Source organism: Sturnira hondurensis, unplaced genomic scaffold, assembly GCF_014824575.4.
Source record: "Sturnira hondurensis isolate 20B ecotype Veracruz unplaced genomic scaffold, ASM1482457v3 Scaffold0018525, whole genome shotgun sequence".
Classification (NCBI taxonomy): domain Eukaryota; kingdom Metazoa; phylum Chordata; class Mammalia; order Chiroptera; family Phyllostomidae; genus Sturnira; species Sturnira hondurensis.
In genome coordinates, this window is record NW_028091156.1 from 8,274,740 (window position 1) to 8,293,481 (window position 18,742).

At 41.2% G+C, this 18,742-nt stretch overlaps 1 protein-coding gene across 1 annotated transcript in view; it reads left to right on the forward strand.

Annotated features, from left to right (window-relative positions):
• USH2A (usherin) overlaps positions 1 to 18,742 on the forward strand; it is a 530,092-nt gene that overhangs the window by 106,340 nt on the left and 405,010 nt on the right. The window contains exons 14-15 of the mRNA XM_037069500.1: positions 4,321 to 4,504; positions 12,949 to 13,112. Of these exons, the coding sequence (XP_036925395.1) occupies positions 4,321 to 4,504; positions 12,949 to 13,112 (348 nt within the window). The remainder of the gene's footprint in view (positions 1 to 4,320; positions 4,505 to 12,948; positions 13,113 to 18,742) is intronic.

Genomic DNA, 18,742 nt, shown 5'->3' on the forward strand with positions numbered 1-18,742 from the left:
TACCTGTCCATCCATCTACCTGTGCATCCAGGCAGCCTTCCATCAATTTAATTCATATATTCATTTTTTGATAAATATTGAGTAAATTACTACGTACCAGCGAGTATGCTGGTCTATGATATATGAACACACATACACTATTAATGTTTTATGGTTTAGTAGGGAAAACTGACTTGTAGGTAAATATACCTATGTGATAAGTGTAATATTGGGAATGTACGGGACAAAGATGTAGAAGAGGAAGCCAATTGTTTAATGCTTGAAGGTTGGGGGATATGGAAAACTTTGATGAGAAAGTCATGTCTGAGCCGAGTTTTATGACTGAACAGGAGTTGGTAAGTTACGCAAGGAGAGTCTAGCAGTCCAGGACGGAGAAAGCAGAGCAGAGAATTTAAAATGTGTATTTAAGCTAGTAGAAAAAGAATTCAGAAAAATCTTTTAAATAAGAGAAAGTATACCTTGCAGTGAATGATATTAACGTATATTTATGCATTTATTGGTGTTTGATCAAATCTATGAATAATCATGGTAGCATTATTTTTAGGTAAGATGACCAAATGAAGGAAAATTATTCGTCTTTATTTGAAGATTAGCGTCATCTACTGCACTTTATTCTGAACACATTGATTGGTAGAAACCATTGCTAAGATACTCCTTTGTTGCCCAGGTACGGGTGAGCCACAAATTCCTCTCCAGGCTCCTCTCTTAGTTTATGTCCATTCCTCTGGCTTAGCTGAGAGTCGTTTCTTCTAAATGGCTTATAATTAGTGCTTAGCCCCGGCTCTGCCCTCCTTTTCTGAATAAGGCCTAGAGGTTAAACTTGTTTTCTTTCTCCCATTTCAAGACCTTGGTAAAACCTAGTTGTTCATAGTCCTCGGGAGGGACATTGCTAGGAAATGGGCTCCTCTTTTATGCCCAAGACAGGTACTGTGTTGTGCAAATAGCCACAACAGGAGATAATACCAACTGCCTTGCTAATAACTTTGAACTCTAAGGATTCTATAAACCCTCTCCAAGATAAAGCAACGCTGTTTTATGATACGGGGGGACTTTTTGCTTTAGCTGCGAAACCCATTGTTTTCCACATGAGACTTATCTTGCTCAGGACCAGGGGTTAGCGGCCAATAAAACTGGGGACAATAATACACTTGAGTGGGCTGATTTGTGCCACACCACAGATGTGTGAACTCTCAGCCCTGCGTAAGGTAAGGGAACGGTATTGTTCTGATCACTATGCCTAATTTAAGTGTGTGGCCCAAAATCACTCATGGAAAGAAATCTCAAAAAAGATCCATGAAAATGACGCAGACACAAAGATGGGGAAGACGCAGTGGGGCTTGTGAAAGGAGATCAGAGCTCTGTTGTTGAGTTAAAGGAACGGAATTGAGGTCGGTTATTTTGAAGCTGCACTCAGGAGCTGAAGCTTAAGGAGGAGGGAAGGGGAATGTTTTCTATAGTTGGAAGTCATAAAAGGAAAGGTAATGGTCTAGAATTAGGCACATTCAGGTAAGGTAAGAAGTAATCATTGAACAGGAAGGTACCTGAGTCATCCTAATTAGAACTGCTTAAAAATAGGACAACTAAAATACTGGTGAGATTAACCTTTATTATCAGGTTCCTGAGGGGCGGAGGGAAATTAGCCCCAGGACAAATCCCAGTGTAAGCTTTTCCTTGAAGCTTACCTCTAGGTTGCAGCCTTCCTAGGTGTTTTAATACCATTTTTGTTCTTCCCTGCTTATCTCTCTCTTTTTCTATGGCATTCTTGATTCTCCCAAACTTGGGTAACCCAGTCTTCTGCGCCGAATGTACCCTCCTTGTTCTTACGGATTTATCTAATAAATCATTTCTTGTAAAAACCATCCTTAATTGTTCTAGAATTCTCTGTGGCTCAAAGCTATTGCAGTGAGTCTAAATTAATTCTGCTCCTAAGTATCTGTGCTAATGTGTAATTTATCCACATTGGAGAGCTGTTAGTCCATTCACGATGCTATTGTGGATTTAAAGGCCTAGATATCTTCACAAGAAGAAACACATATAGAATCACAGCTGGGGTGATCTTGAATCCAAAATAGAAGTCTTCTAAATTTGTGACTTGGAGCACATGCCGGATCAGGTGCGAGCATATACGTTAATCGGCATGGCCACGCACTATTTTTCGAAACACCTGTAAGGCAAATTGCTGTCCGTGGATGCAAAAAAAGCAAAGGACGTAATCTAGTCTGTAAATCATGATAAATATGACAGCATTAGTTCTTTGCAACTGAATGGCACAGATTTTGAACTTCCTTTTTTTTGATACTTATTGAACACAGTGTTTTCTATTTTACTACTCCTGAAGATTTCCAAGAGAGAACATGCAGGGCTGTGAAAAAATGGCTTGTTTTTGACGGAAGCTTCAATTGAGCTTCATAGCATCGCCATGACCTCCTGCTTCCCCTGAAGAACACGGATTTCCTTAGCGCTCATTCTCTCTCTCGGTATCACTGACAATTTGTATCCTGAAATGCAGGACCAAAACCATGGTCTGGTTCAGTTTCACCTGCCAGAGTTTCACTGGTGATGATCCTTCTCCAATCCCTCTCCCCATTTTTCCATTAGAATTTCTTCACAGCATGCCTGTGTGCTTGTGCATGTATGTGTACATGCACATGTGTGTACACATGTGTATGTGAAAACACTGGGGGTGGTTTCCCTCTCATTTGCCTGCTCCGTCATTCAAATGTCCAAATCCTTTTTTAATTTTAGAACTGTTGACTTCCACCTTCTCGGTCTAAGAAATTGGAAGAAATTTGAAAATATTTTTAATCATACTTTTCTTCCTTTCTCTTTTCTATAATAAAAATGGGTTAATGCTGAATCTAAATTCTGTGGGGACTCATCCGGAACTTGTGGGACTCAGTGCCTATTTAACATTTTAGTGGTTTTGTGACGAGCATTGCACTAGATGCCGGGGAGATATGATGAACTCAACAGAGGGGGTTCCTGCCTTCATGGAGGTTACAATGTGGTGGAAATGAGCATTGTAATTTTCAAGAGATTCGCAAGGAAAGAAGCGCCTGCTGTGAGAGTGCAGTGGGCCTGCCTAGACTGGCCTGGGTCCGGTTAGTCAAGGAAGTCACGAGACCTGCTGTGTAGGCGTGAGCGAAGCAGGAAACGTGGGTGGAGGTACTTTCAGCAGATAGACTCACCAGGTAAAGACCTTCAGGTATCAGGAAGGAAAAGAAGTATGGAGCAGGCTGAGTTGGCAACGAGCGGTGGGTGCACTGAAGGTGGAGAGAGAGGTGGGACCTGAGTGGAGGATTAAGGCCGTGTGAGGGGCTTCAGTTTTTCCCCCCTAAACGAATAGGAAGTCATCAAATAATTTTAAATTGAGGAATGAAATGTTGAAATTGGACTCTGAAAAGGATTGATGCCGTGCTCTGTGAAGGATAGATTGAGGGGCAGGCAGGACACCACGGGATGAGACAGCTTCTGGTTAAGTGCCCGAGTTCCTTCCAATCTGGAGTCTGCTGTTTGTTAACCTGATCATTTTATGAAAGTTTGCTGACCTTTCTAACTTCCAGTTTTCTAGCTAGTATAACAGACATATTAATAATAATACCTGAATTATTAGCACTGCTGAGAGAACTAAGTGAGATAATGAATATAAAGCCCTTACTATAGCCTCTGGTGTATAGTGTAAATTTGGTGGTGCCTTTAACTAAGGCGGCAGCCAGCGTGGAAAGTAGATTCAATTTCTTAGAAGACAGTACCTGTGACTTGGTAATGAGCTATGAAGAGTCCGGGGAAGTAAACGTCTCAAGGGTTGCCAGTGTTAGCAAAATACAGGATGCTCATTGAAGTTTGAATTTCAGTTATTTTTAAATAGAAACAAATAATGGATGGGGCATACTTTTACTAAACAAATCGCCGCCAATTAGAAATTCAAATTTAACTGCGCATCCTGTATTTTAGCTGGCTACCCTAGCAAAGATGTGTCAGGGCGCTGGACCGGGCATCTGAAGATGTGCTGCCGCCTGGTGTTAGCATGGAGATGGTTAGAGGAAGACCAGGTTTTTGTGTTGAGATCACGAAGCATGTTTTAAACGCACTGAAGTCCCAGTGCCCGGGAGATGCTAGGTACAATGCAAATTATCGACTCAGCCTTCTGACGGTGGTACCTGACACCCTGGGTAAGAACAGCCACAAGCAGATTTGTTGTAGGAATTAGTTCAGAGCCTCTACAGCATGTTGTGTGTTTTGATGTGGTCCAAAGACCATCTTTTAAAGAGAAGACTGGACGGGAAGTATGTATTCAGTCTTTGCATTGTTGTATTCCAGGTCTGTATGTCTCCCCAGGCAATGCCACCGGCTGCCTGCCCTGTTCCTGCCACACAGCTGGCGCAGTCGGCCACATCTGTGACAGCCGGACGGGCCAGTGCGTTTGCCAAGATGCTTCCACCGCTGGGCCCCGCTGTGACCGCTGTCGGGACCTGTATTTCGGATTCGATCCTCAGACCGGAAGGTAAATATTTATAAGAGTTAATAATCACACACTTCTATTTAATTATATTTGCAATGACTTAATTTTTTTTCCTTTTTTCTTTTACCCATGGTGACTTTTTTGGCAGTATCTTTTGTAAAATGCACTAATTTTGTCCTCTTTAATGGGTTGATATATTTTGACTCTGATGTCTACTGTTATTAAATGCAGTGGTAATCTTTGAGGATTTCCTAGAGTCCCAATGTAAACATTGGTAGATGCACCCAAGTATCTGTTTGGGCCTGGGAATATTTAACTTGATAAAATCCTTTTCCCTCAAAGAACTTAAACTTTGTGGAGAAGGACAGGTAAAGAGATATCCGTAGAAGAAAACACACCCCCCACCCCCCACACACACAATATAAGGGCTAGGATAGGTAATATATGTACATCTATATTTTGGTTTTCATGGCCCCCAAATTTATTGCTTATTTGTTGATTTGCTGCATCCATTTATGTTACCCTTGCCTTTCTAATTTATGCTTAAAGACTGGCAGACGAGCAACGTATCTGCACGCAGCGATACGATTTTTCCCCTCATGTATGAAGTACATCTGAAATGAAATAAACCACTTTTCAAAGTTGCCTCCTTTAATGTTCTACTTCTCATTCCCTCTATATCTATGGGCATTTACCCTCATGCATTTGTGTTCATTGCTGTGTTGTTGTTTTTTTTAGGATTTTATTTATTTTTCGAGAGAGGGTAAAGGAGGGAAAAAGAGAGGGAGAGAAACATCAATGTGAGAGAGAAACATTTATTGGTTGACTCTCATACACACCGCAACTAAGGACCAAACCTGCAACCCAGGCTTGTGCCCTGACTGGTAATTGACCTGGCAACCTTTAGCTTTGAGGGACGATGCCCAACCCACTGAGCCACACTGACCAGGGCCATGGCAGTGTTTCTGAAGACGGGCTGGAATGCCAATTGCATGAGTTTTGATTTTTGTTTTTGCCTGGTTAGATTATCAATTTGTCTAGGGTCGGGACTATATCCATTAGTTCTGCAGTGTTCTTGTCTCCAAGCAAGTGGTATTTTGTTCCTTATAAACCATACAAGTGTGTTTCTCAGTACAATGTGTCTCTCTGTGTGTATGTGTTTATAACGATAATTGCTAATTACTCAAGGAGTTGGGATGATTGGCTCTTTCAGCATGCTGTCCCCTGCTGCCTGCCTTCAGCCACACCCTCTTCATTAACACCTCAATCAGAGTGTGGACAGGGCGAGTGGTTAAATTATTCAGGAAGAAGTCAAACCAGTTCATTGGGCCTTCTATTAACATTCAGTGTGATGTTAAAAGTTTCACCATNAGTACAATGTGTCTCTCTGTGTGTATGTGTTTATAACGATAATTGCTAATTACTCAAGGAGTTGGGATGATTGGCTCTTTCAGCATGCTGTCCCCTGCTGCCTGCCTTCAGCCACACCCTCTTCATTAACACCTCAATCAGAGTGTGGACAGGGCGAGTGGTTAAATTATTCAGGAAGAAGTCAAACCAGTTCATTTGGCCTTCTATTAACATTCAGTGTGATGTTAAAAATTTCACCATGATATTTAAAATATTTAGCACAATAATTTTTGTTTTATTACATATCTATTCTTAATGCATGCCACTCGACTTCTGTTCCCTTTGGCGTAAGGGTCTGTTAGTCTGAGAGCATCACGGGGCTCTTTTTCTCTTGTGCACAGGCTGCAAGAGGGGTAGGGATTCACTGGGCCAGCAACACCCAAAGCAAGCTGCTGGCTCTGGTCTCGCACATGTTCAAAGTTGATTTTTCACTGGGGCTGGCGCTTCTGTGATTTCTTCACTGGTTGCTCTCCTGCAGGATCTCTGACCTACAGTTTTGGTGTAGTCACAGGCGTCTCTGCTGGTTTGTTGCTAAATAATTTTGCAGCCCATAGGAACCTCAGTATTTTCTCTACTCAGGACCTTTTAGACGTGTGGGTCACCCTTTTTACAGGCACCGAGACAATGCCACACTGTCTCTCTTCTTCGTGGTCCTCATCTGGTTGTGAGAAATATGCATTGCTCCTTGCTCTGCACCATACTGCTTTCATTACTGTAGTTTTGTAATGTATTTTGAAATCAAGAAGTGTGATGCTTCTAGTTTTGTTCTTCTTGTTGAACCTCTACTTTGCAATTTAAAATAACTTTAGCACTTTCTGTAACTTACAAAAGACCAGAAAAGCCATATAACTGACTTACCTTATATCCAAGTGGCAGGCAGGGGGTATTGCCTCACGCAATGTAGTTAAAGGATCAGTGAAAGATTAAAGTAAAATTAATTTATGGTTGGTTCTAATGGGTCATCTTTTTTTCACGGTGACAATTGCTTTATTGTCATTCTTGTTTCTTAAAATCATCTCTTCTTTGCCTTCCAAGATCTTACTCCTATGATTTGTTTTCCGGTCTCTTTCGCTGATTACTCCTCTTTGCTCTGCCCCTCCAATGTACATATCTAGACCTGTGACTTCATTCAGCACATACATGTTAGTGACTCTCAGATATGCTGTTTCCCATTCAGATCTCTGCCATAGCCTCTAGGTCTAATGCTAGTGGTCTCTCTGAGTTTTAAATTTACATGCCCCTCATGCCTCCCATTCCTTTTTAAAATTCTTTTTATTTTCAAATTCTGTCTAATATGATTTTTAGAAATTTATTGGGGTGACATTGGTTGATAAAATTATAAAGGTTTCAGTTAATAGAGCCAAAACAATTTCTTTGCATTACTTTTCTCACCTCTTACAAAAATAAAAGTTTTGTGGCATCTCATGCTGTTATGATCTTAGTAAAAGGGATACAAGTGTTAAAATATCTGCTCAAGTCATCCCCCCAGGGCTCAGGGTACTCTCTGAGTGGGCAGGACTGGCCATGGGACTGGACACAGGTGGCCACTGGAGAGAGCCGCCGTGTATAAAAGTGGCTTCTCTGAAAGAATAAAGCTTCCCGTGACCACAGGGGCCCCTCAAAATCAGGAGGACTTGTCTGTTGTTAAATCAGTCCTATGGAATGGTTGTGTCTTGAGCTGACCCTGCCCCCACACTGACAGAGCCCCCCTGTCTCCTTGCACTTGAACATGAGTGATCATCAGAGGAGAAATTCTGTAGCCCAGAAAGTCACAAGGGGGAAGATTCCAAAACGCAACTGTGAGAATGGCTTGAGTTTATATTTTTGCCCATCATCGAGAAGAGATAAAAATGGGCTTTATTCTTTTTATGTTTTCCATTCCTTTCCTAAATGATATTGAAGTCTCTTTGTTGACTTCTGGTTGCAATTGTGAATATACACTAACAGTGTCTGTTCTGAAAATGTGTACAGTGATGACTAAAATCTATGGGATTCCATCTAGTATAAGGAATATTTGTGTCTTGAAGACAGAAAGCCATTTATTGTCTAAATGTGTACAGACCTCAGTACAGGAAAATAACCATTGATGCCCTGATGTCGAACTTTTGTCAAAGTGAAAGAAAATGAGCTAAAGTCAATGAAATGCACCTTGAATCAGGCACCGTGGTAAGGCTTACAAGTACAAATTTGTTTCATTAATTTCCAAACTTCTACTGTAGATTATAAGTATTTAATTGTTAAGCAAGGAGAAGATACAAGTGCCACAGTATCTCTTCACTGATTTGGAAAATAAATTAAATTTCTCATCTGTTTTTTCTATTTATACTTCGAGAGGTGTCTTATTTAGCTCCACCATGAAGAACCCTCATATCCCTTCCCCTTCTCCACGTTTTCCTGTTTCCTGTATTTTTCAAACATTTTTTTATACTCTCAAGGGCAAAATAAGTAAAGTAAAGCAGGCTGTGCCCCTAAACTACAGCAATAACAGCAAAGAGGCCCCAGACACAAGGATAACAAGCTGCAGAGCCATCACCTGTTTCCACCGCAGTGGTTCATTCTTCAAAAGTTACCTCTCACGAGAAAAGGGGACATGCGTTTGAAAAAGCTGATCCAAGTGCAAAAATCACTTCATTTACGGCTGACACATAAAGCGAACATGATTTAATCAGTATCGGAAACAATGAAGTTAAAAAAAAATAAAAGTCTGCCCACTGAAAAATCAATAAAGCCAAAAAAAAAAGGATATTGTATATGTCTAAAACAAAAACAATGAGACAAAAATGGGCCACATTCCCCTCGTCCCCATCGGTAGTTGTCACCCATAGGTGACAGTATAGTCCTGGGCTGTGTCCTCAAGTTGACCTGTCACTGGGATTCCTCTCCCCACACTCCTGGAACTGCCCCAGGGTCTCCAAAACACCCACGTATTGCAACCCCCTAAACGGTTTCCCTTAAGGACTTCTCTCTATATTAATTAGTTGTCCTTTGTCCTTGTTTAAGCCTCCATGGGCCAGTGGTATCACTTCTTGTCTCTTACCAGCTAGCACACACTGAATTGTAATTTTCCTTGAATAGTGGGGAATTGGGGTCTAGGTTGGCTGGGCCACCGAAAGTGGCCTTACAGAAGAGGGCCAACCCTCGGAGAAAAGTGGCCCGTTCCTTGGAGGAGAGGTTAGTTGGGGGAACAACTATGTCAATCAAAAAGGGCTCCACACAGCTAAATTGCCATTTATTTAACAAATTGTATTGAACCCTTATCATGTGCTAGTCTTTGTGCTAGGGATGGAAGAAAAGTCTTTGTCGAATTTCTCCAATTTCCTTTGAAGCCTCTTTCTATTCTATTCATTAATAATTGTTAATAATTCTTCTCTAGATCGTCTCCGTAATTGAGGGCTCTTCCTCCTCTCCTTATTCTATTGAATGGCATCTCCATCATCCTTTTGTCAGCAAATTAGAAAACTGGAGAAGCTCCAGGTCCTTGTTTGCTTCCCTTTTCGGTTTGCCCACCTCATCCTGCTGCTGTTACTTCCTAACTATTTCTTAGATCTAACCCCTTCCTGTCCATTGCTCCGCACTTCCATGGCAAATGTCCCTCATTTAGCAGTGTCTTCTCACTCCTTACCCTTCCAGCTCGATCTGTCACTGCTTACCCCCTGTTCTGAATCTGTATCCAAAGCTCTTGAATTGCTTCTAATTTGACACCCTCTCCTTTTGTCTGTTTTCTATTTTCTCCCTCCCCAATTTGCCTGGTTTGTTTCTATTTTAATAAGCAAACAGCTCCAAGATTCCTTCTTCGTCCTCCATTCCTTGTCCTCTCCCTTGCCCCCACACTAGATAGAGGCCCCTTTTCTGTGCCCGCAAAGAGCCTATGTACATCTTTATTAATATGCTTTTTGCCCTGGCTGGTGTGGCTCAGTGGATTGAGTGCTGGCCTATGAACCAAAGGGTCATCAGTTTGATTCCCAGTCAGGGCACAGGGCACTGGGTTGCAGACCAAGTCCCCAGTAGGAGGCATGTGAGAGACAACCACACATTGATGCTTCTCACCCTCTCTTTCTCCCTCCCTTCCCCTCTCTCTAAAAATAAATAAATAAATAAATAAATAAATAATCTTTAAAAATACTCTAGTTTTAAAAAATTTGTATGTCACCAGACTCTGAGCTCCTTAAGAACAGGGCCAACTCTGTGTCTTACTCATCTGTATGTCTCCAGTGTTACTCCAGCCCTGGAATATAACTGACCCTCCATAATTTTTTTTATGTTATTCATAAAATACATTTAAATACATTTAAATCAATTGGGTGTGGTACCCGTGAGTTGAGGCCCCAGACGGAAGAGAGGTGTCCGGAGAGCAATGCCAGTGAAGGGATCTACATCCCGACATGTGTCTCTGGGCCTCCGAAAGCAGCTCTTCCTCAGACGGTGGGGTCCCTGACAGTGCAACGCATTGCTGAAACACGCTCCCTTCATTAATAGTGATGTTTCTGCAAGAGCGAGAAGGAGCATGACTCTTTCTCTCATTGTTTGTTCCACGGGAAGGGGCTCCCTGGAAAGTGAAATAGATGAGATTTGTGATTTAGGAGACAGAGGCCAATTAACTTCTTTCCCATTGTGTCCAGTGAAGACCGAGGCCCATCTGAACTATCATAAGCTGCCTGTGTGTGGAGATTAGCGATGCTTCCCCTCTGGTTTGTTTACCATAATGAACTGGTCAATAAACATCACAAATTGTTTATCTATATAAATCTTGACAGATTACTCTTTATGAAATCCATTTAGCAAGTGAGGTTTTCCCATAAGGATGAAAAATGAAGATTTTAAACAGATTGCGGGAGAGCTCGGGCTATACCGGGAGAGTCAGTGTAATAAAGGTTTCTTTATATTAATATTACAGAAACCATTTATCCTGACAAAATCAATATTGCAATTCATCTTAGTTTGCTGTTTCTCTCTCAAAGCTTAAAATGTCTTTTCCTTTATTACGTATAATTCTGTTTTAATAAACGTGAGCTCTATCTCATTTAGAAAGTGCTCTTGAGGCGTGGTGACTTATAAAATGACATCAAACTTGTGGCTTGTTTGCTAAAGAGTCTTGGAAATGTTTAAAATTATATTCGAGTAGCTGAGAAATTTACAGGAATCATTTTACTTAAGCCTTAATTGCAAAATTATCCCCATTGTCCTTTGGGCTAGAAACAAACTATAATATTCAGAAAAGTCTCCTGTGAACTTCCTCCAGGTAAACATTCCCTCATACCAAAGTCACACAATTATCACAAGTCAGATAAGTGAGATATAACCATGGCTTGAACTAGGAGACTATAAAATCCGGAAGAGTCCCATTTAATTACTCAAAACACTGCCTGCTTTCCTAAGAAGTAATTTATTTGTTCCATTTAGATTCAGAACGTAATACCCCACGGACATTGCCTTAGAGCTGAATTAGAGTTAAGCGTGTAGCTGGAAGAAATGAGAACAGCATAAGAAAAGGAATTATGCTACACGTTGGAAACTGGTCCTCTAAATGTGCTGTATATATAAAACGAGTGTGATTGTCTCATGAGTGAATGGTAATAAAAACTGAAATACTCCAGAGATACTTATTCGTGAGTGGCGTGGTGATAAATTACGCCCTGGGAGAGGCATGCATCTTATTTCTACACCTTCCCACTATGACATAAAAAACCTACGAACAACATCCTCTACGTAATAGCGTATAATGAACTTAAGAGCCAATTAAATATTTTGCTGCTTCTCTGATTCCATTTGATTTCAATGCAAGGTTTTCTTTAGCTCCCACACACTTAGGTAGCCCAAACAAAGCATCTATTTGAAATGTAGTCCTGGTGCCGTGTCTATACATAAAGCACTTCATGTAGTCGGTTACAGGAGAAAAATGTCCTTTTATCGTGGAGAAAGAGGGCACACTACAGTGTAGTGGTTTTCGAGATAAAGTGTGCTTTATTTATTCCCGAGGTGATATTAGTCCATAAAACAAATTCGCAGCTTATTTAGCAGCCTGGCTTTTATCTGCCTTGTTAAGGGTGTGGCATGATTGCCCAGAAGACCACACTCTAAAAGTTGCAGTGGGTAAAGCGAGTCCATCCGACCCGGTGTCTTCACTAGAAACCATAGGCGAGTCTGTAAGGTTGTTATTAAATGTATTGAACGGAAAGCCCCCGTTGAATGTGGACGATCTTCGGACAAGTTCTATTTTTGCTTCTCTAGGACTTCCTGGCACCAATTGCTCATTCGAATTGTTCATTCTAATCAGTGACATTGTCACAAGTTGAGAGTTTGAAGAAACAGGTATTAGTTTCTATCAGCAAAAAGCCAAAATAGTAATTTTTTTGAGGAGCAACTTTGGGTCCCAGAAATGTGAGTTGAAGTGAAGTTATCCCATTATATTTGTAGCATTAGCGTCTTTTTATTGGTCACAATAAATTCTCTGTTTTCCTGGTCTCCGACCATTCTGGATAAGTGAGTTTAGTGCATAAAATAAGCAAGGGATTATAACATTTATTAAGGCATCATCAGCATTGGATCATGCCTTCCGTAAACGGTTTTCTTAGTGAAGTTTAGCCTTTATTAAACAAAATATAGAATTTCAAGCTTTTAAAGGAAAACAATGAGTATTACATCCTCTTTCTGTCTCACCACTTGATAGATACTTGAAAAGATAATTTGGGGGATGCCAAATCTTAAATCTTAGTGGTCATGAAAACAGTTTTTTTGTGAGAAAGCAAAATTTACAGTATTCCTTCTTGAACAACAGGATTCAAAATAACCCATCAGGTGTACTGTGGCATAGAAGCAAGAAAAGTAAGAGGTTTGGGGGGCTCTCAATTAGTTTACAAGGAGCAGGCTTTATAGAGGTTTTACCATAAGCAGCATTTTGATAAATATATTTTTTCCTGCTTTGTTTTATTTCATGTTTGTTTAATTCAAGAATCATTTTCAGCACACTGGCCAAAACATCGCGTCCCACAATGTTATCAGTAGATGCGTGTGACTTATACTATGAATTATTAACCAAAATGTGATTCTCTTGGATGGTTTATTTCTCTTGTTTTCAGATGTCAGCCTTGCAATTGTCATCTCTCAGGAGCTTTGAATGAGAGCTGTCACTTGGTCACGGGCCAGTGTTTCTGTAAACGATTTGTCACCGGCTCAAAGTGTGATGCCTGCGTTTCCAGTGCAAGCCACCTGGATGTCAACAACCCGTGGGGCTGCAGCAGGGGTAAGTGCGCCTGGCCCCGTGCTGGCCTCTGCAGAATGTCCCACAGGGAAGGGGGCCGCTGTTCCCCTCTCTGTGGGGAACGCAGCAGGAAGGCTTAGGTCCAGTGTGGACCTGTTAGGAGAGAAATAAAAAAGAAATCACACTCAATGACACTGGTGTTCTTTTCCCTTGATTAAGTCATGGAAATGGCGATATGATAATATTGCTAATGGGATAAGTGCAAGGTTTTTTTTTGTGTCACAAGGAAGGTGACTGAAGTCCTACTTTACCCCAAACTGAGGGGCTTTCTGGGTCAGAATTGGAACATTACTGGGTAAGCCAAATGATCAATCACCCCACCACACAACAGTGTTTCTAGATGGTTTTCTCTAACAAGTGGAAGACTTGCACTTCATTATGAGTTGTCTGTCCTTCCATCCCACACATTTTATGGGCACTGTGCTATTAGTCATTTATTGATATTGTAGTGATCATTATCATTATTTATCGTGGCATATTACTAACTCCTATATTTCGATACTCTTCTCTTCCTACTTTCACTAGCGTTCGTTCTTGAAACATCGCCGGTGTTTCTCATTTTAACTCTCGAAAGCCAAAAACTGCATCTGAGTATCTTTTGACTTCCCAACACCCTTTCCCACTTTCGTGAACTGATCCCACCAGGTCACCCGCAGTCCAGCCATTTAAAACCTGCTGATGATTTTTTAAATATTTACTTCAAGACCATACACCCTTACCTTTTTTTGGAATTCCTGAGAAATGCTTGCTGAAAATGGGTAAGGACCCTTCTGCAAAACGTTGTACCAGGTGTCTTCTCCTTGGGGTGTCCTGAGCCAATCAGGTGTCACAATGCTAGGAAATGGCACCGGTCAGGACACATCGTCCTAAGCAAGCAGGCCGGGTACTGTGCTCTGTGTTGGAGGAAGGCAGCCATTAGTAACGGATGTTGGGCTCCCTGGCAACTGCGCTGGATATAGAGGGAGAAAAGGTGCAGTGTAGCTAATGATGAAGATGTATTCGCATTTTGTGCTTGTGTGGTGTGTTTCACTGGAACTTCTGGGTTTTAGTCCAAGTAAAACTGTAGATGTTCATGCTACTTTTGAGAGAGGATGATCATTACCCCACGTATAAGAACAGTCTAAACACAACTCTGCTTTCCTTGAGCATTTCATTAATATTTGTTATTCATCGATTAGCGCTAGAGTTCATTGATTTTTGTGCGGCAGAAATTGCTTTGGATGTCAGCTGTAGATCATCAGTTAAATGGAACTGTGGCAGTCTTACATACAACCGAGCCAATCTCAGGGATTTTTGATCAGTTCTGCTCGAGTTTTGTGTGCACATGTTGGCCTCAGCTCCACATGTTGCTACCTATTCTTGTTTCTGAGACACGGTTGAGGAAATTATAATTCAGGTGGAACCAGATAACCTGGTCACTGGGCGCCGGGGCGACCACGTTTCTTAGCAGTGGCAGACATCTGATGTTCGCTCTTTTCTTCTCTGGGCTACCCATTCTCGATCTCTTCACAGGCTTCCAATTGTTAATAACTTTGAAAAAGTTTTCATATTTCTAATTATTCTTTCCTGGATATAACCATTTCGATGCCTCTCTTCAGCACTGTGACCTACAGTACCCAGGATCTTCCTTCAACCATCCGTGGTTGATGCTGCCGCTATTTTAGGTTTGTGTCACAGAAAACGGACAAAACACGGTGCACAGTTAGAAGCCCAGGCTCAGCAGAGGTCATTCATTAAAAGAAAAATGAGACAGGAGTCCCCACCCTCACTGGAGCTTGAAACACTGTGCGTGGGGCTCAGAAAAGCACCCACTGTGGGACTCGCATGAAGGGAGCTTGCTTGCTGTCCTGCTCCTCTGTGATTCTCCCACGGCCTTTGCTTTTTATCCTAGCAGCCGCCCCGAGCAACCAGCCTCACAAAGACACAATGTTATTGAAAGGAACGTAGTGCTATCTATTGTTGAAACTGTGAACTACCTCGGCTCCTGTTTCCTCTCCCTCCAACGGCTGTCAAGAAAGTGTTTTCCTCGAGAATGAGAATGTTTTGTGGTGCTTTTCTATACAGTTTGGATACCGTGGGATTATAACTATTATCTTTTCCATTTCCTTAGAGACCACTGACAACAGTTTAGCAGTAGCCTCTGTGATTTCTTTTTTTTTTTATGATGGGATTTGGGATAAGAATCCTAAGATGTAATTTTCAGAATGCAGGAGAATTGATTTGATTTCACGTAAAGTAGTTAGGGCCTCTCTGATAATATGCTTTCTTGTTGTGTGATTTACTTCTTTCCTGTGAATATTTGTTTCATGCTTTCAAAATGATAGTCATTCCCTTGGATAGGAGGAATAGAAGTAAAACAGGTATTTAATAGCTCTGCTTTCTGTATTCTTGTCTAGATAAATTCCAGTTTGCCTTACATTTCTGGCTATAAACTTAACATATTTATATTTACATATGTATATATGCACATATATATTCATTACTTAATTATATATTGCATATATTTTAATTATTTATGAATTGTTGGTGTTTAAGTCTTCCTGATACGCTAGTCTCTACTCAGTTTTATGTTTATCCTTGCTTATCTATCCATCTTTTCATCATTCACATTTTTTCTTTATCCCTACTTATCAAAGAGGCTCTTATAGCTCTCCTTTTTTAAAAAATAAATCTTTTTATTTGGGTAACATAGAAACAACACAACTTAACATATGAACCATTTTGAACTGCACGGGTCCGCAATATTACATACATTTGCAATATTATGCAACCAGCACTATCATCCACCTCTATAACTCATTTCTTCTCTTGAAACTGGAACCCTGTACCCCTTAAATGTTAGTCCCCCCATTTCTAGGCCCTGGCAACCACAGTTGTACTCTCTGCCCCTTTCTCTGTCTTTCGTCTCATTTTTTCTTTGGGGGTCCCACTACTCATGTGGGTGCGTGGTACACTTGGCATTTTCTCGTAGGTCTCTAGGCTCTGTTCCTTTGTGTTCCTTTGTGTTCCATCTCATTTCTCCCTCTTTCCTTTAAATGGAATAAATCAGATTGCTATCTCTCTAAGTTGTATCTCTGGCTTTATGTTCAAGTTTACTGTTCATTTGCTATACTCAAGAGTCTGTTTCTATTGATTGCCTTTTTTTACGAGTACAGTTCACAGTTTCTTTGAGTGTGTTGCAGTTTTACATTGAAGACACTTAGTTGTTAGATTTTTTTTTTGGCAATTTGCATAGACTTAAGGGGTGGAAAACTTTCTCCATTATAGTGTGTAGCTGCTGATGTCTGTAATCGGGTTTTTAAAAAATTTTAATGCTTACTTTCAGCCTGGCTGCCTAGGAGCTCATTCTTGTGTCTGAATCAACTAGTGATATGATTGATCAATGTTTATTATGCTCACATACTTTCAGACCATACAGCTTCTGCCAATCAATGTGCATGGATTGGAAATGCATTCAGGATTATAGCTGGTTCTCAGCTCTCTCTTGGCCTTTACCCCTTACCAGACTTTCTCGGTTCTTCCTCATATACCCACAGTTCCCTAGCTGGCCAGGAGCTGTAGAGAGCTTGTCTCAAGCCTCAGGGGCTATCCCTTGCCCAGAATCTAGTTCACTCCTTGGACCAGTGGGGAGCACATCCTCAAGGTGGTGGATCTGTGGGTTTTCCTCTCTGTTCCTAAATGAGCCTGCCCTTTTGAGATGGCAAAGCTATGAGTTGTTGTCACCACTCCCAGATGAAGTCATCAGTGCCCTGTGGTGCCAAAGGTGCTGGCATTTATAGCCGCCGTCCTCTGCTGAAACAAATATACTTGGCTACGGAGCAAAACGGCCACAGACGCTTGTGGTCTCTCCTCAAAGCTCTGCCAGTTTGTTAAGAATCAATATTCTCCATCTAATTCTCCATTTATTGTCTGCCTATGAGTGCGTTAGAAAGACTTATTTTGATGATTTCTCCAGTTTTCTATCACTGCATTCTTTGTGCTGGTTTAACTAGATGTGCCCTAGTCTCTTTTTATTTTTTAAATATCTCATAATGTTCTAGATAGTTTTTAGTTTTTTCATCTCAGCTACTGCAGGCACTGTTGGGTTGTTCTCAGTTCCCATCATCCACTGTTTTATGTAAACAGAATGTAGGGCTGGGTGCATGGTTTCTTCTCCTATAATTAGCCAAGTTCCCTAATCTCCTGGCTGGGATGGGGGGGGGCGACAATGGCATGGGGGGTTCCTGGGCACAGGGCGTGCCCTCTGTCCCTCCTCTTTGCTTTCCTGCTGAACTGGATGTGGACTGAGTGGTCATCTACCTGTATTGTGTGGACAGAGATAACCTCTTAGGGATGGCAAAGCAAAAAGATAGAGGAAATCTACTGTATTTTTTTGGACTATAAGATGCACTGCCTTCCCAAATTTGGGAGGAATAATGGTTGTTAATGCTGCTGTTGAGTTCTGTTTACATTTACATTGGTGAAATATTATGTTATTTATGTTATTAAATATTTTTCCACATTTTTTCCTTCAAAAAATTTTCTCTATTTTCCTCCTTTAAAACCTGGGTGTGTCTTATGGTCCAAAAAATATGCTAGATGCCTGTGTAACAGGCACAGTACTGGCAGACTTTTGTGAGACAGACAGACACACATTCGTGCACACACACTCATTACAAGCCTGAGAGGTAGGCGTTTCCATCCATTTCCTATAAATGGGGAAAAGCTCAGCAGGTCCGTTCGGAGTTTGACTATAGATATGCAACTGCCCAAGGGCCCAATCCAAGACGGAAGCTGATGGCCCCTAGACAGATGGATGCGGTCACACAATATTACACATGCTTTCTTCCTGAAATGAGAGTTGGGCGTACGCAAAGGCCATTGCTGGCAACTTTGATGAATGAATATGTGATCATTTTCTTAGAAGTCTACTTTCAGCCCATAAAGGGGAGCTCAAATTAACTCATGCCCAGGATTTCATATGCCTTGTTCCAGTGGCATTAGAGCGCCTAACCCTTCAGGTCTGTGAACATGCTTATGTAAGTGCCAGGTAGGCACTTGGCATACATGCTGACATGTATGTATGTAAGCATGCTTACATACATGTTTATGTAAGTGCCAAGTAGGCACTATCCATTCCCACTGGAGACTGGGACGAGATTGTGAGGCCGTCCTAACAAGTTGTCAGCTTAAAGGTTTCACAGGGCTTGTGTGTGTGTGTGTGTGTGTGTGTGTTGGTGCCTGTGTTTGTTGCCAAGGAAATTTTCATGCAATGCAAATTATTTTCAATACCTTTGATGAGGGACTGGAATATCTCCTTGTCTTTCGGTCATCCTAAAAGTTTTTCACTGTCTTCAAAACGAGTCTGAAGGTTGGTTTCAACTGCCTGAACCCTGAAATCTGTTGAATTTCTGATCACATGCAGAGTTTTAGATGCAGTCACTCATAATCACTAGAAAGATACTAAATTGCAAGGGAGTGCAAGGCTCTCCATACTACACATGAGACATGATCTTTGTGGTTCCACCAAGAACAATGGGCTTTAAAGCCCTAAATTAAAATGCACTGCAAGATTAGAGGTCCTGTATGTGTTCAGCCAAAGTGACCATGTCAATTATGGCAAATCCAAAAAT